At 43.8% G+C, this 20,920-nt stretch overlaps 1 protein-coding gene across 4 annotated transcripts in view; it reads right to left on the bottom strand.

Moving 5' to 3' along the window:
• The window catches only part of LOC106077559 (uncharacterized), a 53,728-nt gene extending 35,763 nt beyond the window's left edge, over positions 1 to 17,965 (bottom strand). Inside the window, exons 1-2 of one of the 4 annotated variants that reach the window (XM_056032558.1) lie at positions 17,788 to 17,965; positions 17,383 to 17,581 (exon numbers count right to left, since the gene is read on the bottom strand). In XM_056032558.1, coding sequence (XP_055888533.1) covers positions 17,383 to 17,443 — 61 coding nt within the window. In that variant the 5' untranslated portion in view covers positions 17,444 to 17,581; positions 17,788 to 17,965. Of the gene's footprint in view, positions 1 to 16,797; positions 17,143 to 17,382; positions 17,701 to 17,787 lie in introns of those variants that run through there. The other 3 variants (XM_056032557.1, XM_056032560.1, XM_056032561.1) reach the window with 3 other exon arrangements.
• Between the last annotated feature and the right edge of the window lie 2,955 nt (positions 17,966 to 20,920).

A 20,920-nucleotide genomic window follows, 5' to 3' on the forward strand; every position in this document is an offset into this window, starting at 1 on the left:
CGGAGGAGTGCCACGGTCTATGGACTGGATTGTCACTGTTCCACCAGTGAAATCCGATGGGTCAATCAGCTTCTTATTGATAACCGCGCCGAACGAACAGCCTGAGTCGTATAGGCCCAAAACTTCGACACCGTTAGCCAGAATGTTTTCTACTCCCGGAGGAGAAGAGATGGGGTGAGGTAGCACTGGTGGGAGTTCTGGTTGGCCGAGATCAATGGCAGTGGGTTGAGGAACCACGGCCATCGTGGAGACGAAGTATGTGTCCTCCTCCGGTTGGTCAGAAGGATCGATCGCGGAGGGTTGAGAGACTGGCGTCACCGTAGATAGGGTCCGTGGGGCCTGCTGCTGCCGTTGTGGAGTGGGTCTACTGTCACGCGCGCTATGACGTAAGTCACGCTGAGAGTAGTTGGACTGGTTATAGCGAGACTGATGGTTGGGGCGGTTATTGTAATTATGAGGGGCTGATTGCCGGCCTGGTGCTTGGTTATGCTGGGGAGTTTTAGGAGGAAGGTTTGACGGAGCAGGAGAAGTTGGTTGGTCTGTTTGCTGGTCTGCCGCGGTCACTTTGCCTTTTAAGTCCTTACGAGCGTTCAAGTACCGGTCAGCGGCGGAAGCTATGTCAGCGGGAGCTGTTGCTTGTTGCTCCTTGACATAAACTCTGACCTCTGGCGACATGCATTCTAACAGCTGCTCAGAGAGTATGAGGCATGCTAGGCCATCAAAAGTCTCTGGCAATTGGCTGAGAGCGTGCCACCTGACAAGGTACTTGTCCAGCCTTTCGCAGAGGTTGCCGTAGGTCTCTCTGCGTTCGAGGCGGGATCCTCTGAACTTTTTGTGGTAGGCCTCGGCGGTCAGCTCAAACTGGACGAGTAGCGCCTGCTTGAGGGCTGCGTAATCTTCTCGCTGGCCGGAGGGAAGTTTGGAGTAAACTTCGTAGGCTTTGCCTCGGAGGCATTGGGATAGCCGGAAGCACCATTTCTCCTCTGGCAGACTGTAAAAGCGTGCTACCTCCTCAAAGCGGACAAGATAAACTTCGATGTTCTCTGTCTTGTCGTCGAAGTGCTCCATTGGCATGTGGGGTAGACCGTTCAAGGAACTTTGAAAGGATGCTGGGCTAGCCGGGCGGGACTCGGAAGAAGCCTGGCGGGCGGCCTCGTTCTCTTTGTCCGCGGCTATCTTTTCTCTCGCTGTAATTTGTTGCTCTCTTTCTCGCTCTGTGACTTCTTTTGCAATAGCTATTTCAGCTTCCTTTCTTTCTCTTTCTTTGGCAATAGCTATTTCAGCTTCCTTTCTTTCTCTTTCTTTAGCAATAGCTATTTCAGCTTCTTTTCTTTCTCTTTCTTTGGCCAATTCATTATCCTTTTCCTTCAACGCTGTTTCAGTTTCCCTTCTCTCCCTTTCCATAGCTATTTCATGCTCCCTTGCTAATCTTAATTCTTCCTTTTCGTTTCTTTTTTCTTCCTCTCTTTTAAGCGCCTCAAGCTGGGATCTCACATATTCTTTCCGTTCTGCTTCATCGTCAAAGAATTTAGCCTCTTCCATGATATCTGCTATCCGCTGCTTGCGGTCAGGTTCAGTCTTGGAGCGAGTGCCGCTGGCCATAATGATGAGGGGTGGGTAATGAGAGGTACTAGGATGGTGGAGGGGCAGATAGAATGGATAATAGGGTCGAGCTAGAATTAAAGAAAGTGGGTTAGCGAGAGTGAGTCGCCGGTTATAGGAAAGAGTGCGAAAGGAATGTGGTGTCTGCCTATGTTAATCACAAATTCCTGCAATGAAATATTACAAATAAAATGCAATAAATATAAAATATAAAATATGACAGAAGTGACACTCTTGAAAATGCGAAGTGATGATACTTATAAATATTCTAAGAAAAAAAAATATTGATATGGAATTTAGTTATTGCTGCCTGTTCGTGCCTGCTGTACTAATGGGTTAAATCCCGGACGGGCTCGCCAAAATGTGACAGGTGGGGAAATGTGACGTGTGTTTGGCACGTTTTATGTCTAGGGGATGATTATTTTTAATGCTATCACGTCCCCACTTATCAGCATATGAATCGGGAGCAGACACGCAACTAGACAAGCAATGAAAGATAGATACAAAAGTTAAAAATAAAGAATATTTATTTACATAAATATACATATAAGAATAAAAAGGGGGAGGGTTTGCATCTATCTCTAGTATATTCTATGTTTAATCATCACTCTTGCACCTAATAAGAGAGTATGTCACTTTGTCCTCTGACTTAGCTGGTGTTCCTGTTGATGTCGCAGCTGGCTGTGTCCTGGCTTGAGGTTCTGCAGCTGGAGGTGGCGCTCTAGCGGATAGAGGGACGCCGGCGATATAGTTCTTGTGGAGTCTCAGTCCCAAGTTCTAGTATCTGTAGTGGGCACAGTATGGCGGGTGGCCGGATACCGTGGGCACAAGGTTACTGCGGGCAGAGCTGATCTGCCGTGGGCAGTGTAGGTAACAGGATATGTCCAGTGAGTTGCAGAGGGTTGGCGTAGCTATGACGTCTCGCACAGATCTGACTCTATAGGGACGTCGCGCCTAATAGCTTGACAGGTGGGCTGTCGAATAGGTGGGCAATGCCGATAGCGCCAAGTAGTAGAGTTGGGTAGATCTCAGTAGGCAAATGCAGCGCTGAATAGCACTAAGCACGACTGCAGGTAAATGGATCGTTGATCCAGTAACTAGGCAATAGGTGATTCTTGATAGCAACTAGGCAAGTGCAGCGCTGATCAGCACTAAGCACATAGATAGGCCAGTAGGCAAATAGGCAGACACCTGAGGGAGGCTGCGGATAAATAAAGACAAGTTAGGACATGTCTCTCATGCATCTTATCGATGCCCTCGATTGAGGTGCATTCGTCAGACTGGTGAAATTGCTTTAGAGCACAATGAGGAGATGTTGACAAATGGGATTTGGGAAAATAGATGGCAGATAGTAGCAATATAGAAATGTACATAAAAGGGGAAATAATAACATAAATGTACGTAGAAGGGGAAATAATAATCTCAAATGAACAACACAGGTGGATAGAGAAAGAAGGGGGGGGGGTTGAGTTGGGCGGTGGTCAGCGACCCAGATGCTTTGTTTGCATATGACCGTGGGTCGAGAACAATGGAGCGTGCTTGAATGTCCCTTCAAGCGGCGCTACTCTCCTTAGAGTAAAATGAGTAAAGGGGAGATAATTCATTACAGGGGAGATCATTCAATATAGGGGAGATAATTCATATCCCTTTTCTAGACGCAGTATCAGTACGCTAGTAAAATTATCAAGGCTGTCAACCGAGATAAAGGAATTAAAATAAGGTGTACAAATATATACATGGTTGCATCAATGATCAATTGAGCAACGTAGCATTAATAGATTAATGCAATACATAAATAAATACATAGGGCACGTTTATGTTCTCTACTTACGCCAGTGAGAAATGCACAATGCACTAATTAAATATAAATGAACTAAGCAAAATACACATGATAATAACCAATGGAAATAGCACAAAGTAACTAAGATGGAACTTGTGATTAAGTTCGGCTTACCACCAGGTATTCCTCTAGGAGAAAGAATGTATTAGGTAGTCCAGACTCGATAGCTCAGCTCGAATGAGAATGAAAGAGTCTGATTTGAGTTGGTTTACTTTATATAAGCCTGGAAAGTGCGGGCGGACACAGGAAATGCCCTAGGCTAAGTTTTATCTTACACGTGGGTGGATTTGACTCGAGGTGGGAGCCGCACCTTGGAATATCACGCGGTGTGTTGACCAGGGTAATCCCTTAGATCAAAGAGAGACGTGAGAGAAAGGGGGGGGGAGAAGGATTAGCTTGCATTCAAACCAAGGTGGTGTCAACCGCGACCGTCCTTCAGACATCCGGCGGGCAAGACAAAAGAGATAGGGTGTTTACCTTTCCCCGATCAAGGGCAGATAAATGAAAGGACGCGCCTTCGCTATCTCCAATGTGGTCAACTAAGTCTAGCCTGGAGGAGAAAAGGTGGTGCGGGTGGAGAATTCAGGGGTAGGATGGGGAAATAATTAAAATAAAATAGATAAATAAGGAAAAATAATAATTAATGCTGTGATAATTTAGAGTGACTCTGACAGCGAGTTTTTGACTTGTCACATACGCCGCCGCCAAGATGGATCTATCGCAGAAAGATCCATAAAGTGCGAGCAGACTGATGTCACTCTAACTTTAAGATCAGTTGTTATCACAGCATTAGAAAAAAAAAATCTGGAAAAATAAAAGGTTGCCATGCCAGGGGGAGAGTCTGTCCAAGTCTGTCCGTGGTCTACTTTCCGTCCCGGATTATGTAGTCACCTGGGTGAAACATTTGGGGTTGCTTGGGAGAGTAGATTGGGCGATTGGATGAGTAATAATTCCTTCCTGGGGCGGATTGGGGAGGGTGATTGGGGCTTAGGCGGGGTGCCCAAGGCACGTGTGCTCGTTGGGGCTTACCTCCGAAGCCGCGGTGAGGCGCTTCTTCATGAGAGTAAGTGGTCAGCTTACCTCGGTATCGTCTGACACGATCAATGTCAGAGAAGAGTGGCCTGATAAAGAATGTGGAGTTCTGCCGGAGAACGTTCCCACGAGTGCGATATTCTGGTTCACATCGTGGCTTCCTGACACGGTTGATGCCAGGGGAAGGTTGATATTGAATGGTGGCCGAGGAGCCATGGTGAGAAGTGTTTTCACGAGCGCGAGGGTTCGGCTTACCTCGTGACTTCCTGACACTATCAATGCCAGGGGGAGATTGATTCGGAATGGTGGCTGAGGAGCCATGAAGAGGTGTGAGTCCGCGAGAGCAAGGGTTCATCTTACCTAGGGGCATTCTGACACTGTCAATGTCAGAGGAATGTCGTTTAATTTTGGCTGAGTAGCCTGGGTCAAGTAGACCCTCACGAGCGCGGGTAAACGACTTAACTCGTGACTTCCTAGCAGAGTCAATGCCAGGGCGGAGTGGTGTGAGCTTCGCTGATGAGTCGGGACTAGGCGTGTTAGTGTGGCGACCAGGGCTTCCAACCAGCTGGTTGCTGCCACGTTTCTGCTCCGTCGATCTACCGACGGGCAGAGAAAAGTATGGCTTGTTGACTACTCCAAGAGGGACATATTTGGAGCCTAGAATGAAGTCATATACTGGCGTGTCCATGACGGCGGCGTCAATGGTGCCATGTACGTATCTGCACTCTACGTGTACCCTCGCGACAGGTAGAACCTGCGGAGGAGTGCCACGGTCTATGGACTGGATTGTCACTGTTCCACCAGTGAAATCCGATGGGTCAATCAGCTTCTTATTGATAACCGCGCCGAACGAACAGCCTGAGTCGTATAGGCCCAAAACTTCGACACCGTTAGCCAGAATGTTTTCTACTCCCGGAGGAGAAGAGATGGGGTGAGGTAGCACTGGTGGGAGTTCTGGTTGGCCGAGATCAATGGCAGTGGGTTGAGGAACCACGGCCATCGTGGAGACGAAGTATGTGTCCTCCTCCGGTTGGTCAGAAGGATCGATCGCGGAGGGTTGAGAGACTGGCGTCACCGTAGATAGGGTCCGTGGGGCCTGCTGCTGCCGTTGTGGAGTGGGTCTACTGTCACGCGCGCTATGACGTAAGTCACGCTGAGAGTAGTTGGACTGGTTATAGCGAGACTGATGGTTGGGGCGGTTATTGTAATTATGAGGGGCTGATTGCCGGCCTGGTGCTTGGTTATGCTGGGGAGTTTTAGGAGGAAGGTTTGACGGAGCAGGAGAAGTTGGTTGGTCTGTTTGCTGGTCTGCCGCGGTCACTTTGCCTTTTAAGTCCTTACGAGCGTTCAAGTACCGGTCAGCGGCGGAAGCTATGTCAGCGGGAGCTGTTGCTTGTTGCTCCTTGACATAAACTCTGACCTCTGGCGACATGCATTCTAACAGCTGCTCAGAGAGTATGAGGCATGCTAGGCCATCAAAAGTCTCTGGCAATTGGCTGAGAGCGTGCCACCTGACAAGGTACTTGTCCAGCCTTTCGCAGAGGTTGCCGTAGGTCTCTCTGCGTTCGAGGCGGGATCCTCTGAACTTTTTGTGGTAGGCCTCGGCGGTCAGCTCAAACTGGACGAGTAGCGCCTGCTTGAGGGCTGCGTAATCTTCTCGCTGGCCGGAGGGAAGTTTGGAGTAAACTTCGTAGGCTTTGCCTCGGAGGCATTGGGATAGCCGGAAGCACCATTTCTCCTCTGGCAGACTGTAAAAGCGTGCTACCTCCTCAAAGCGGACAAGATAAACTTCGATGTTCTCTGTCTTGTCGTCGAAGTGCTCCATTGGCATGTGGGGTAGACCGTTCAAGGAACTTTGAAAGGATGCTGGGCTAGCCGGGCGGGACTCGGAAGAAGCCTGGCGGGCGGCCTCGTTCTCTTTGTCCGCGGCTATCTTTTCTCTCGCTGTAATTTGTTGCTCTCTTTCTCGCTCTGTGACTTCTTTTGCAATAGCTATTTCAGCTTCCTTTCTTTCTCTTTCTTTGGCAATAGCTATTTCAGCTTCCTTTCTTTCTCTTTCTTTAGCAATAGCTATTTCAGCTTCTTTTCTTTCTCTTTCTTTGGCCAATTCATTATCCTTTTCCTTCAACGCTGTTTCAGTTTCCCTTCTCTCCCTTTCCATAGCTATTTCATGCTCCCTTGCTAATCTTAATTCTTCCTTTTCGTTTCTTTTTTCTTCCTCTCTTTTAAGCGCCTCAAGCTGGGATCTCACATATTCTTTCCGTTCTGCTTCATCGTCAAAGAATTTAGCCTCTTCCATGATATCTGCTATCCGCTGCTTGCGGTCAGGTTCAGTCTTGGAGCGAGTGCCGCTGGCCATAATGATGAGGGGTGGGTAATGAGAGGTACTAGGATGGTGGAGGGGCAGATAGAATGGATAATAGGGTCGAGCTAGAATTAAAGAAAGTGGGTTAGCGAGAGTGAGTCGCCGGTTATAGGAAAGAGTGCGAAAGGAATGTGGTGTCTGCCTATGTTAATCACAAATTCCTGCAATGAAATATTACAAATAAAATGCAATAAATATAAAATATAAAATATGACAGAAGTGACACTCTTGAAAATGCGAAGTGATGATACTTATAAATATTCTAAGAAAAAAAAATATTGATATGGAATTTAGTTATTGCTGCCTGTTCGTGCCTGCTGTACTAATGGGTTAAATCCCGGACGGGCTCGCCAAAATGTGACAGGTGGGGAAATGTGACGTGTGTTTGGCACGTTTTATGTCTAGGGGATGATTATTTTTAATGCTATCACGTCCCCACTTATCAGCATATGAATCGGGAGCAGACACGCAACTAGACAAGCAATGAAAGATAGATACAAAAGTTAAAAATAAAGAATATTTATTTACATAAATATACATATAAGAATAAAAAGGGGGAGGGTTTGCATCTATCTCTAGTATATTCTATGTTTAATCATCACTCTTGCACCTAATAAGAGAGTATGTCACTTTGTCCTCTGACTTAGCTGGTGTTCCTGTTGATGTCGCAGCTGGCTGTGTCCTGGCTTGAGGTTCTGCAGCTGGAGGTGGCGCTCTAGCGGATAGAGGGACGCCGGCGATATAGTTCTTGTGGAGTCTCAGTCCCAAGTTCTAGTATCTGTAGTGGGCACAGTATGGCGGGTGGCCGGATACCGTGGGCACAAGGTTACTGCGGGCAGAGCTGATCTGCCGTGGGCAGTGTAGGTAACAGGATATGTCCAGTGAGTTGCAGAGGGTTGGCGTAGCTATGACGTCTCGCACAGATCTGACTCTATAGGGACGTCGCGCCTAATAGCTTGACAGGTGGGCTGTCGAATAGGTGGGCAATGCCGATAGCGCCAAGTAGTAGAGTTGGGTAGATCTCAGTAGGCAAATGCAGCGCTGAATAGCACTAAGCACGACTGCAGGTAAATGGATCGTTGATCCAGTAACTAGGCAATAGGTGATTCTTGATAGCAACTAGGCAAGTGCAGCGCTGATCAGCACTAAGCACATAGATAGGCCAGTAGGCAAATAGGCAGACACCTGAGGGAGGCTGCGGATAAATAAAGACAAGTTAGGACATGTCTCTCATGCATCTTATCGATGCCCTCGATTGAGGTGCATTCGTCAGACTGGTGAAATTGCTTTAGAGCACAATGAGGAGATGTTGACAAATGGGATTTGGGAAAATAGATGGCAGATAGTAGCAATATAGAAATGTACATAAAAGGGGAAATAATAACATAAATGTACGTAGAAGGGGAAATAATAATCTCAAATGAACAACACAGGTGGATAGAGAAAGAAGGGGGGGGGGTTGAGTTGGGCGGTGGTCAGCGACCCAGATGCTTTGTTTGCATATGACCGTGGGTCGAGAACAATGGAGCGTGCTTGAATGTCCCTTCAAGCGGCGCTACTCTCCTTAGAGTAAAATGAGTAAAGGGGAGATAATTCATTACAGGGGAGATCATTCAATATAGGGGAGATAATTCATATCCCTTTTCTAGACGCAGTATCAGTACGCTAGTAAAATTATCAAGGCTGTCAACCGAGATAAAGGAATTAAAATAAGGTGTACAAATATATACATGGTTGCATCAATGATCAATTGAGCAACGTAGCATTAATAGATTAATGCAATACATAAATAAATACATAGGGCACGTTTATGTTCTCTACTTACGCCAGTGAGAAATGCACAATGCACTAATTAAATATAAATGAACTAAGCAAAATACACATGATAATAACCAATGGAAATAGCACAAAGTAACTAAGATGGAACTTGTGATTAAGTTCGGCTTACCACCAGGTATTCCTCTAGGAGAAAGAATGTATTAGGTAGTCCAGACTCGATAGCTCAGCTCGAATGAGAATGAAAGAGTCTGATTTGAGTTGGTTTACTTTATATAAGCCTGGAAAGTGCGGGCGGACACAGGAAATGCCCTAGGCTAAGTTTTATCTTACACGTGGGTGGATTTGACTCGAGGTGGGAGCCGCACCTTGGAATATCACGCGGTGTGTTGACCAGGGTAATCCCTTAGATCAAAGAGAGACGTGAGAGAAAGGGGGGGGGGAGAAGGATTAGCTTGCATTCAAACCAAGGTGGTGTCAACCGCGACCGTCCTTCAGACATCCGGCGGGCAAGACAAAAGAGATAGGGTGTTTACCTTTCCCCGATCAAGGGCAGATAAATGAAAGGACGCGCCTTCGCTATCTCCAATGTGGTCAACTAAGTCTAGCCTGGAGGAGAAAAGGTGGTGCGGGTGGAGAATTCAGGGGTAGGATGGGGAAATAATTAAAATAAAATAGATAAATAAGGAAAAATAATAATTAATGCTGTGATAATTTAGAGTGACTCTGACAGCGAGTTTTTGACTTGTCACAACGGTGATGTACAGTTTAACATTCGTAGTAGCTTATTGTGTTGCCAATTGTGTCGTATTGGCTGTCTTCTACTTATTCACTCATTATTAAAGTACCAGATTATTGTGGAGCTCTTGTTGGCAGGTTCTTGATGTGTTGATGTGTTGTGTTGTGTTTAGCAGTGTTTATAGAAGGCCGGAGTAGAAGAGAACCGTAGCACTGGTGTCAGAAGTGGGATCGGATCGTATCGGATAGGAACGGATCCGCTATGGCTACTATGAAAACGTTAGACCAACTCCGTGTGAAGGAACTGAAGGAAGAGCTCCGTGATCGAGGCCTGAAGACGAGCGGCAACAAAGAAACCTTACAAGCACGCCTTCGGGAAGAACTGGTGAAGGAAAAAGAAGATCCGGACACATATCTTTTTGAGGTCGAACCGGACTTGCTGGAACAGATCAATTACAAGATAGAAGCCATGGACACCAAGATAGACACGATGGACTCGGGAATCAAAACGGAGTTATTGGCAATGAACCAACGCATACATGCTGTGGAGGAGAGAATCACCAACATTGACGAGCAGATGAATCAGAGGGTCGACGCAGTGGAGAAGGCCATCGACGAAATGAAGATACAAGTCCAACGCAAGCACACAAATGTACCAGAAGCAGATATGACGTCATTTGTACCTGAAGTCTCCGGGAAAATGAAGCCCCCCGTATTTGATGGTTCCGTGTCCTGGTCAGTATACAAGAAGCAATTTGACGCAGCAGCCAAAGTTAACAAATGGATCAGTGAGGAGGAGAAAGCAACAGCCCTTGTGTTATCCCTAAGAGGAAAAGCCTCCGAATTGCTACAGTCTCTACCGAACCAGCAAGACTTCGCCGCCCTAGTCCAGGCTATGGAACTCCGATACGGGGATGAACATCTGCAAGAAGTATATCGTGTGCAACTAAAGACCAGACAACAGCGCCCCGATGAAACACTACAGGAACTAGAGACAGACATCGAACGCCTCGCACATCTGGCCTACCCAACCGCCGCACAAGATTTTCTGGAAGTCATTATTACAGACGCTTTCATTGATGCCCTTCGAGACCCCGAGTTAAAGAAAGCCACCAGAGTTAGTGGTAAACGTAAGGCCAGTGAAGCCCTCGTATATGCTCTCTCATATGAAGCCGCCAAAGACGCATCAGGGAGCACTCATCAAGGCCGAAGGTTAGAAGTCAAAGAGGAAGAATTTACACAACTTGTGAGAAGGGTGACAGAGGCAATAGATGAACGACGAACAAACCAAGTACCAGAAAGTCAACCTAGGGTTCCTGTACGATGCTGGAATTGTGGTGAACTCGGTCATATACAAAGAAGCTGCACTAGAAGATTTGCACAAACTGGAACCCATTACAGATCAGAAAGGTATGCACGACCAAATTCTCGGGGCTACCAGGGAAACTAGCACGCGCCGGCTTCAAGGGGCGGAACCCGGCGACACAGAGAATGAGAGCCCCTGCAACCATCATCCCGGTCGCCGTGCTAGGGCAAAGTAAGAGTCTAAAGGTCATCGGGAAAATTGGATGTCAAAACTATCACTTTCTCCTTGATACTGGTGCCTCACGATCAGTCATCCGGTCAGATAAAGTGGACAATAGCAAGAAAACGCCAGTTAGGGCATACTCGTTGAAAACAGCCAGTGGAGAACTGATGCCCATAAAAGGCCTGATCGACATAACAGTCGAGATAGGAAATCAGTCATTCAAACACGAATTCCTGATTGCTGACGTCACAGATGACTGCATAATAGGACTCGACTTCATGCTGAAATATGGCTTTTCTTTGAATATCGGCGGAGGCACTTTACAATGTGGGGACCTCGAAGTACCCTTGCTTGGCGACGAAAATGAAGAAGATGGCCGAGCCAGAAGGGTTACGTTGGTGGAAAATACAACCTTGCCTGCTAAGTCGGAAATGATCATTTGGGGGAAGATTGAGGACGACTATCCCACGACAAAAACCGCGCTGGTAGAAAGCTTGAACACCAACTATAACGGGATAGCAGTAGGAAAGACACTAGTCACGATTGGGAAAGACCAAAAGGTACCCGTAAGAATTATGAACCTCGGCACAGAGGAGAAACATTTACGGGAAGGAAGCCTCATCGCTGGTTGCCATGCTCTAGAGATGATAAGAAACTGCAGCAGTGAAAATCCCGACGGAATACTCAAGCCCAGTGAACCCCAGGTTACTAAACTTCTGGCAGAAGCCAAAACGATCTTGTCAAAAGAACAGTACACCAAAGCAGAACGATTCCTAAGAGAGTTCTCTGACATATTGCCATCTGATGAAATGGACGTTGGGCGAACAAACCTGATCCAGCATCGAATAGACACAGGAAACACTAGGCCCATCCGACAGCAACCACGTCGCCTGCCGCTAGCAAAACATCAAGAAGCTATGGACATGATAGAACGAATGAGGCAGCAAGGGGTTGTTGAACCATCCAACAGTCCGTGGTGTTCACCCATAGTCTTGGTAAAGAAGAAAGATGGATCCACTCGATTTTGTGTCGACTATAGATTACTAAATGACGCCACACACAAGGACAGCTATCCGCTTCCTAGGATTGACGACACATTGGACACACTTGCTGGGTCACAGATCTTTTCCACCCTTGACCTAAAGAGCGGTTACTGGCAAGTGGGGCTACACCCCGAGGACAGAGATAAAACAGCCTTCTCTGCTGGTAATGGTCTCTGGCAATTCACCGTGATGCCTTTTGGCCTCTGTAACGCCCCAGCCACCTTTGAAAGACTAATGGAGCATGTGCTAAGAGGACTCAACTGGACCACGTGTCTTGTTTACTTAGATGACATTATCGTCATAGGCAGAACCTTCGAGGAACATATTGCAAACCTGAAGGAAGTGTTTGAACGAATTAGAAACGCTGGAATGAAATTGAATCCAAAGAAGTGCTCCTTGTTCAGAAGGACTGTCAAGTACCTTGGGCACATCGTGTCAAAGGAGGGAGTCAGCACAGACCCGGATAAAGTTGAAGCCGTAAATGGATGGCCGATCCCCGCTAATATCCAGGAGTTAAGAAGCTTTCTTGGACTCTGTACGTATTACAGACGTTTTGTGCCTAATTTCTCTAGCCTCTGTAGTGCCCTTCATCAATTGACAGAACCGAAGCTGCCGTTTATTTGGACAACGGAATGTCATGAGGCCTTTGAGAGACTTAAAAAGGCTCTTGTTTCATCGCCCATTCTGGCCTACCCGATACCAGCAGAGACGTTCGTACTTGACACTGATGCGAGCAATACCGGAATAGGTGCTGTCTTATCCCAAAAGGTAGATGGAACTGAGAGAGTCATAGCTTACTTTAGTCGGAGCTTGTCCAAAGCCGAGAGAAACTACTGTGTCACAAGACGTGAGCTACTGGCAGTTGTGGATGCCATACAACATTTTCACAAATACTTATATGGGCAAAAATTTATCATTAGGACAGACCACGCTGCTCTACAATGGCTGTTGTCATTTAAAAGTCCGGAAGGACAAGTCGCCAGGTGGATTGAACGTTTGCAAACCTATGACTTCGAGACACAACACCGAAAAGGACAAACTCACCAGAATGCTGACGCGCTGTCCCGACGACCTTGCAGAATGGAATGTAAACACTGCAGCAAGGTTGAAGAAAAGGAAGTTATCGTTGATTGTCGACATCTTGGGGTACAAGCTTCCGGGTCATGGTCCGACGAAAGAATCCGAGAAGACCAGTTAAAAGATGAGGACCTGGCTCCCATTCTGCTTATGAAGGAAGACGGACAAAGACCAGAATGGCATCACCTTTCTGATAAAGGAGCTGCTACCAAGGCATATTGGGCACAATGGGACTCACTGACAATCGACAATGGAGTTCTCAAGAGGGTCTGGGAAACGGCAGATGGGCCATGCAATCGCTTACAGCTGTTTTTGCCTAAAGTGAGAGTTGCTGAGGTGCTGCAAGAAATCCATGATAATTCCAGTGGGTCACATTTAGGTGTCAACAAGACCTTTGAAAAAGTACGCCAGCGGTTTTACTGGTTCGGCTACCGGGATGATGTAGAAGAATGGTGCCGAAGATGCGACGCATGTTCAGCAGCAAAGGGCCCGCACAGGAGAACGAGGGGACGTATGCAGCAATACAACGTCGGTAACCCCTTTGAAAGAATAGCGCTCGATGTAGCCGGACCATTTCCTGAATCCCAGAGAGGAAACAAGTACGTTCTAGTAGTGATAGACTATTTTACTAAGTGGCCTGAAGCGTATGCGATACCAAACCAAGAAGCCACCACCATAGCGGAAACACTTGTGGAGAATTGGATTAGCCGATTCGGTCCTCCCAGGGAGTTACACTCCGACCAAGGTCGAAACTTCGAATCCAAGATCTTTCAAGAGATGTGCCAGGTACTCGGCATCGAAAAGACACGCACAACCCCTCTTCACCCCCAGTCAGATGGAATGGTGGAACGATTTAACCGAACATTGGAACAACATCTGTCGAAAGTCGTCGATGAACGTCAAGAGGACTGGGACACCTATATCCCAATGTTCCTTATGGCATATAGAGGATCGATTCACAGCACCACCGGTTACACTCCAGCAAAGATGTTGTTCGGCCGAGAGCTGCAACTACCTTGTGACTTGCTATTCGGGATCCCGGGAGATGTGCCAGCCTCTTCGACAGACTATGTCGCAAATCTCCGAAAACGGATGGAGAAAACTCACGCTATAGCCCGCAGAAACATCAAGATCAACAGTGACCACATGAAGACAAGGTACGACAAACGGGCCAATGCCGCTGGGTTTCATGAGAACGATCTGGTGTGGCTGTACAACCCACAAAGACGAAAAGGCAAGTCCCCAAAGCTTCAAACAGACTGGGAAGGACCCTACCGCGTGATAAAAAGAATCAACGATGTCGTGTATCGAATACAGAAGAGCCCAAGATCCAAACTGAAGGTCGTCCACATCGACAGACTCAACAAGTACCATGGTGAAGCTGGATCTGCCCGGGACGGACAGATCTAAGGTGGTGGCACAGATGGGGGTAGTGGTGTGTGTAGTCAGCCGTCGCTTTTGCTGCAGAAATGAGTGCCTCCGTCAGCCAGACAGAGCCAGACAACGTTGTGTCTTACATCAAGCCTGTAGCTGGGGACATTAAAGACATCTGTCAATCTGTCAGTGCTGATGAGAGGGACCCGAATCCTGATGGCTGCACTCAGATGTTTGGCGAGAACTTTGTGTGTCGAGCTTTGCAGGGAGAACGCCAACTCCAAGAAACCCATCGGCAAGGTCTGCACCCAACAGACGTTTGTCCAACTGACGAGACCTGGTGATGGTCAAGTAAGTGAACTGGAGCCTGATGCTGAAGATGAGGGTCCTTCGCAAGTGGAGTGCTGCCAACTTGCTCCGCTAGTTTGCCCTCCGGACAAGCCTGAAGATGAGGTGTGCCACTATCTTCCCTCCTGTGGACCTGACACCCATTCCCAAAAACCCGTCTCTTGAAAACCCTATGAAACAACCTGATAGGCCAGCGATCTTGGTGACCCCAGTCCTGACATCCTATCCCTCCCCGTGTGTTAAGTGGCTGCCCTCAGAAGTGAGCGACCGAAGAAGGCGACGTTTGCTCAGTCCAAAGTGCATGGCGATGCAACCACGACGTCAGTGCAGCCAGGTGAAGGTCACCTGGAGTAGGAGAAAGAGACATACGCCGAATACAACGCAGATGGCTCCATCGAGATGGCAATATAAGCCCATTGTCGCCCCCACCGATAGACCTCCTCCTGCATCGATTCACCTCCACTGCCCATGTCGTGTGATAGATTTTGTCCGGGACGGACAAATCTGAGAAGGGGGCAGTGTTACGACCCTATTGGCGGCGCAAAAGGGTTAACTATAGGCTCAGCTGACACACCCGTGAATCACTCAGGTCAGCGGGGCCATGGACAAGGGACAGTACTACGATTACACGCAAATATGACCAATGTTATGGCCATGTGATCGAAAGCCTGCGGTACGAGTGACACAGTGTGTAAGAAAGCGGCAGTTCAAGACCGGAGAGCGTTGAGACCAGGACTGTTAGTTGGCCATGAAGTCGGTCCTTGTCGAGTCCTCAAGTGTTATGTACGAGTCTAGGAAGAAATAGAGACAGTAGAGTTGTATACGGTGATGTACAGTTTAACATTCGTAGTAGCTTATTGTGTTGCCAATTGTGTCGTATTGGCTGTCTTCTACTTATTCACTCATTATTAAAGTACCAGATTATTGTGGAGCTCTTGTTGGCAGGTTCTTGATGTGTTGATGTGTTGTGTTGTGTTTAGCAGTGTTTATAGAAGGCCGGAGTAGAAGAGAACCGTAGCAATATATTTCCGTATATTTTAAGGACTTTTCATATATTTTGCAATTTCGGGATATTCCCAGGAGCTCCTGGTAAATTGACAGGGGGGGCGCGGGAGATCTGTTTTAAGTTATAAAATGGTTTAATTTAATAATTTATACACCTTGAATTAGCGCGGGCCCTATGAAAGTGCTGGCCCTATGAAAGTGTGGGGCCCACTGCGGTCGCATAGGTTGCAGTAGCCTAAGTCCGGCCCTGCAAAATAGCGGCTTATGGTACGCCGGTCGACTAGTACTATAATAAAAGATTTAACAATTTAATATGTTCCTTACTGACATCTTGCGCCCTAATTTTATAAAATACACAGACGTGATTTCAAAAAATATAATTTCTATGGTCCTACCGGCCCATTTGGGTATCGGCCCACCTGGCTTTGGCCCGAATGCCCATATAGCCACTCCGCCTCTGGTCGGTATCTTAAGATAAATTATCCCACTAATGAAAGGATTTTTTTATTCACTTGGAAGAGAGCTTGAAGCCTTTCTACCCTTTTCTTTATAAAGCTTATTTCAACTCACTCTGTCTGTATGGTAAAAAGTTTGTACACGTTATTTCTCCCACACCCAATCTCAGATCAAGCTGAAATTTCGCACAATTATTTCTTTAACCTAACAACACAAGAATCACTTAAATAAAACAATTAGTTAGTTAAGTACTGGTAATTAATTATTTTGTTTGGTATTTCAAACAAGGGAAAGATATTGTGCTTGATAAAAGTGGTGGTATAAGCTGAAATATTCCCCTTTATATGTGGCCGTCTGAGGATTAATGAACTCAAACATAAAGTAGAAACAATAGATAACTATACAATCTTCCATGTTCAAATACTCTTCTCTAGCAGAGTGGTTACCGTGTGCGGTTGAGTAGCATAAGAAGGCTTTAGCCCACGAGTTCGAATTCAGGTCATACACAGAAAGGACAGAAAAAAAGCGTACAAATGGGAAAAGATCTCACAACTACTAAGCTTATAAGAACTACACTACAACAATCTAAGGTGAAAAACAATAGGTGTTTTACCGAGAATAAAGATGTGATAAGAAGATGGACTGTTCAGGGTTGAATAAATGAAATCTCATGGCATCCAGAGCTTCTATATGTCCCTTCAGTATCCAACATCAATTAACATCCTATTCGTCGCTAGGAAGTTGAATCAGCAGTAAAAGCCACGAAAAAGGGAACATCACCTGGAGTTGAAGACACTCCTGGTGAATTTTTACAAGCTGTAGGAATATCCATGATAAACGCCTTTTTGTTTAAAGATTAGCCAAAAGGTCTGGCAGTCAGGACCGAGCTCTTTGACTCAATCACTTATCTTCACCTTTCCAAAGACAGGCAAATTTTACAACTGTCAAAACTACCGCTCTATCTGTCTCATAAGCCATCCCAGCAAAGTGCTATTAAAAAGTATATTAAACCAACTAAAACCGATACCAGACAAGAGCTTTTTGCAATATAAATATTTACTTGTTAGTCTTCTGTCCTGGATTATGTCAATGAAGTGTAATGATTCTAGATTTCTTTCAATTACTGTTTCTTGATGAACAAACTCAAATAGACTTACATAGGGACTAAAATGTATTTAACAAATCAATAAGCAATAACCTGTAGTGATGCTCAGTGACAGCCATAAGAAATGGTTGATTATTGCTATTTTCAGTACCATGTTGTCTACATAACTATAAGATGCTTTGATATTTACTTTATATGTTTGGCTGTATCTTCCTTACTCTTAACACAATATTTAGACCACAGTAGGGTCTGAAAAGCTCTCAATGTTAGGACTCGAAGACAAGCTCATCTTCTGCGTAAAAAAAGTTTTTCCACTAATATATATTATCTATATGCTAAAAATTACTATTTCGAGATATAATTGCATTAATGTCACGAGTTATATGATATATAATAAATAAAATTATCAAGCATATAAATCTAACTTTTCAATAGTTTTTAGCAGATATATATATATATATATATATAGTCCTGCAATGCGATCAAATTTGTCTATACTTTTAACGTATTTAATATTATAGTCCAAAATGAAAATAAAACACCGAGAATAAGAAAAGATTTTCTTCTCTTGAAGTGATTGCTATACACATGAATGCGAATGAAGTTTTGGTCTAAATTAAATACGGAAAAAAGTAGTTGCACTGTGTTAATAAGTGAAAGTTTTTGATGAACACAATAGTGATGGCCAGATAAGGCGATGACGGAAGTAAATTGATGAACACAATAGTGATGGCCAGATAAGGCGATGACGGAAGTAAATTAAGCCACATGCTCAACGATTCACAGACGCATTTTATAAGGCACGTAGGCCTTCTTGCTTCTATACATGTATGATTATTTATTATTTATGATTAACAAGAATCAATTGTATTTTCAAAATAACCTATTCATGAGTCAGCTCAAGCAGAAATATCCCGATCACAAAATTTGAAAGTTACATTGTTGTTGTTTTTTTTGTTTTTGTTTTGCTGTTACATTAATTATTCCAACTTTTCTATACAACAAGTTCAATCTTTAGAAAACATCTTACTTAGGCTTTATTACGTGTAATTATACAATTATGTTGATTCAATCATGTAATTGATTTTTAATAGATCTAGAATAACAGAACACATCCTTGTTTTACCCCGCTCTTGATGAAGAATGGCCTAGAGGCAGAACTATCAAACTGTACGCTGCCCTGCATATTTTCCTGAAAAGCTGACACTAGTTTCCGTAGCTTATTTGGACAGCCGATTCTCCATAATACGGCAAACAAATAGATATAAGCTTTTGTAAAATTGGATTTGTCATCATGTGTTGGGCCCCTACAATTCATTCAAGACGAATTGATAGACGAACGGGGTCGAACAATGGACCAAATAATGTCGATTCTTTAAATTAAATCTAAATACCAAGCTGAATTTTGTTATTATATTTTTAATTTTAATGTTAAAAAACCAAAATGACCCATTACCTTTGAACTAAGTTTTTTTCAAAACAGAAAGTCACAAAAGTAAATTGTAAGCCCATAAAATCGAAGCAAAGTTGGTACCTTTGTAAGTCTTTGCTGATGTTTGTAAATACGCATGCTACCCAGATTTCCAGAGATCCTGCCATTTTATTGGAATGGCTGAACTCAGTCGTGTGCGATTCAGGTTATCGTCATTGTAATGCGATTTTAGAAGCCTTGGCTTTCATCTTAGTAGAATAAACGAGGATATAGATTTCAATGGGGTCAAAACTAACGGTACAGTTAACTCTCTATCAGTGTTTCCCAAACTGTGTACAACTGTCGCAGTTATTTATGTAACTGTATAGTAGAATTATTTCTCTAATTGATAGTGCGGCGTTGATCACTATATTGATGACGTCATTACACTATTAATATTTTTCTTTGTAGACTAGAGGACTGAGCTTTTGTTGCTTGTCATAACTTCTAGTGACGTAAATTTAGTGTGTGTGTGGTTTGCGTCATTTATCGTCTAGTACAGTCTCTCCATTGTGTTGTACGTTGGTACAGATAGACGTGTCTTGAGAGCTCTTGAATTTCTCCTTGGTTTTTGTTATTGGATAGCCTTAGCATTTGCCTTGAACATTTTCTTGTTGGATTATCTTGACCCCTGTTTAGGGTGAGTTTTATTTTTCATTGTATAGTTTTTCTATTTGAGTTTGTTCGTATTTGTAAGTCTATAATTAGACTAGATATAGATGATTAGAAGAATCCTTTCTTTTATCTTCTATAGGGTTTTAGCGTCAAGTCTAAATTTTAGTCGTAGTCTCAGTTCAAGACTCTATTTCAAGTTCTAGCGACAAGTCTAAGTAGTGATCTTAGCTTGGTGTCAAGTCTATGTGTTAGACTCAGTGTCAAGTCTTGGTGTCAAGACTTGTTTATCCAGTCTCAGTTCTATATTGAGAGTACAACTTTAGGTCTACAGTCTACAGGACTGAGATTTGTCCTCCCAGTTGGTCGTTTGGTGTGCAAGTTGCTTCTTACATGAGTCTAAGGTTCAAGATTCCAGACTGCGGGTTGTAGTGGTCAGACCTGATGTTATAGTTAGTGATGGGAACTAAACTAAATTTTTTTAGTTAAACTAAAACTAAGTTTGAACTAAAAAAAAAATAATTAAACTTTTAGTTAATCACAAATTGAAAAAATTAGTTAAACTAAACTAAGAAACTTTAGTTAAACTTTTACTAACTATTTTGACCTTTTTTAAGGACGAAACAGCCAAAAATGAAAAATATAAACAACAACCAATCTCTTTAGCAAAATCAAATGTAATAAACATTTATTTGTGCACATGAAAAAAGATTTAAATGTCTTTATGGGATAGATGTAGATCTTAATAGAATCACTAGATTAGACTAGAATGATACTATTATAGCAAGAAATTAGAAGTAATTGTCCAAGTTCTAATATAAGTTACCTTTTTAGAAGTAATGATAAAACTGCATGTTGACTCGCTAACTAACTCTAGATTCTAGAATAATAATATCTTCTACAAACGAAATGATCAGAAATATGATCTGGATCTAGAATTAGATCTAGCTACTAGACCAAGATCAAATAATTAATATTTTAATCTAAAAATAATTTAAGAAATACTAGTTACTGCTACTACTACTAGATCTAATAATAGAGTCTAGTAGATATCTTAGTAACTCTAGATCTATCTAGAGATTTTAGATTATTATAATTATGATTATTACAAGATATAGGTATTTAGATCTATAATATACTATAATATAATTATACTCTTAGTAGATAATACTAGATCTAGATCTAATAGATCTAGATAGTAGATATAAGTATAATTATAGTAGATGTAGATCTAGTCTAGATTTAGTTAATTTAGTAGGCTATTAGATCTAGTATAGTGACGACTATTATTAGTAGGCCTATCATAGTCATTAATATTATAGATCTATCAATCTATCATCTTTGCATCTTAGGTCTTAGTATAGGCCTAATAAGTAATCTAGAATTTTCTAGCTATATCAAGATATAATCTAGAATAGTAGAATCTCTAAACTAATAGATCTATATTATTGACTTATAATTTTAAATTTACATTTAGATCTAAGAATACTAAGAGTTAGACTCTACTTAAGACTAAGAGACTAAAATAATTAAATATAGACTATTATG

Source organism: Biomphalaria glabrata, chromosome 6 (assembly GCF_947242115.1).
Source record: "Biomphalaria glabrata chromosome 6, xgBioGlab47.1, whole genome shotgun sequence".
NCBI lineage: Eukaryota > Metazoa > Mollusca > Gastropoda > Planorbidae > Biomphalaria > Biomphalaria glabrata.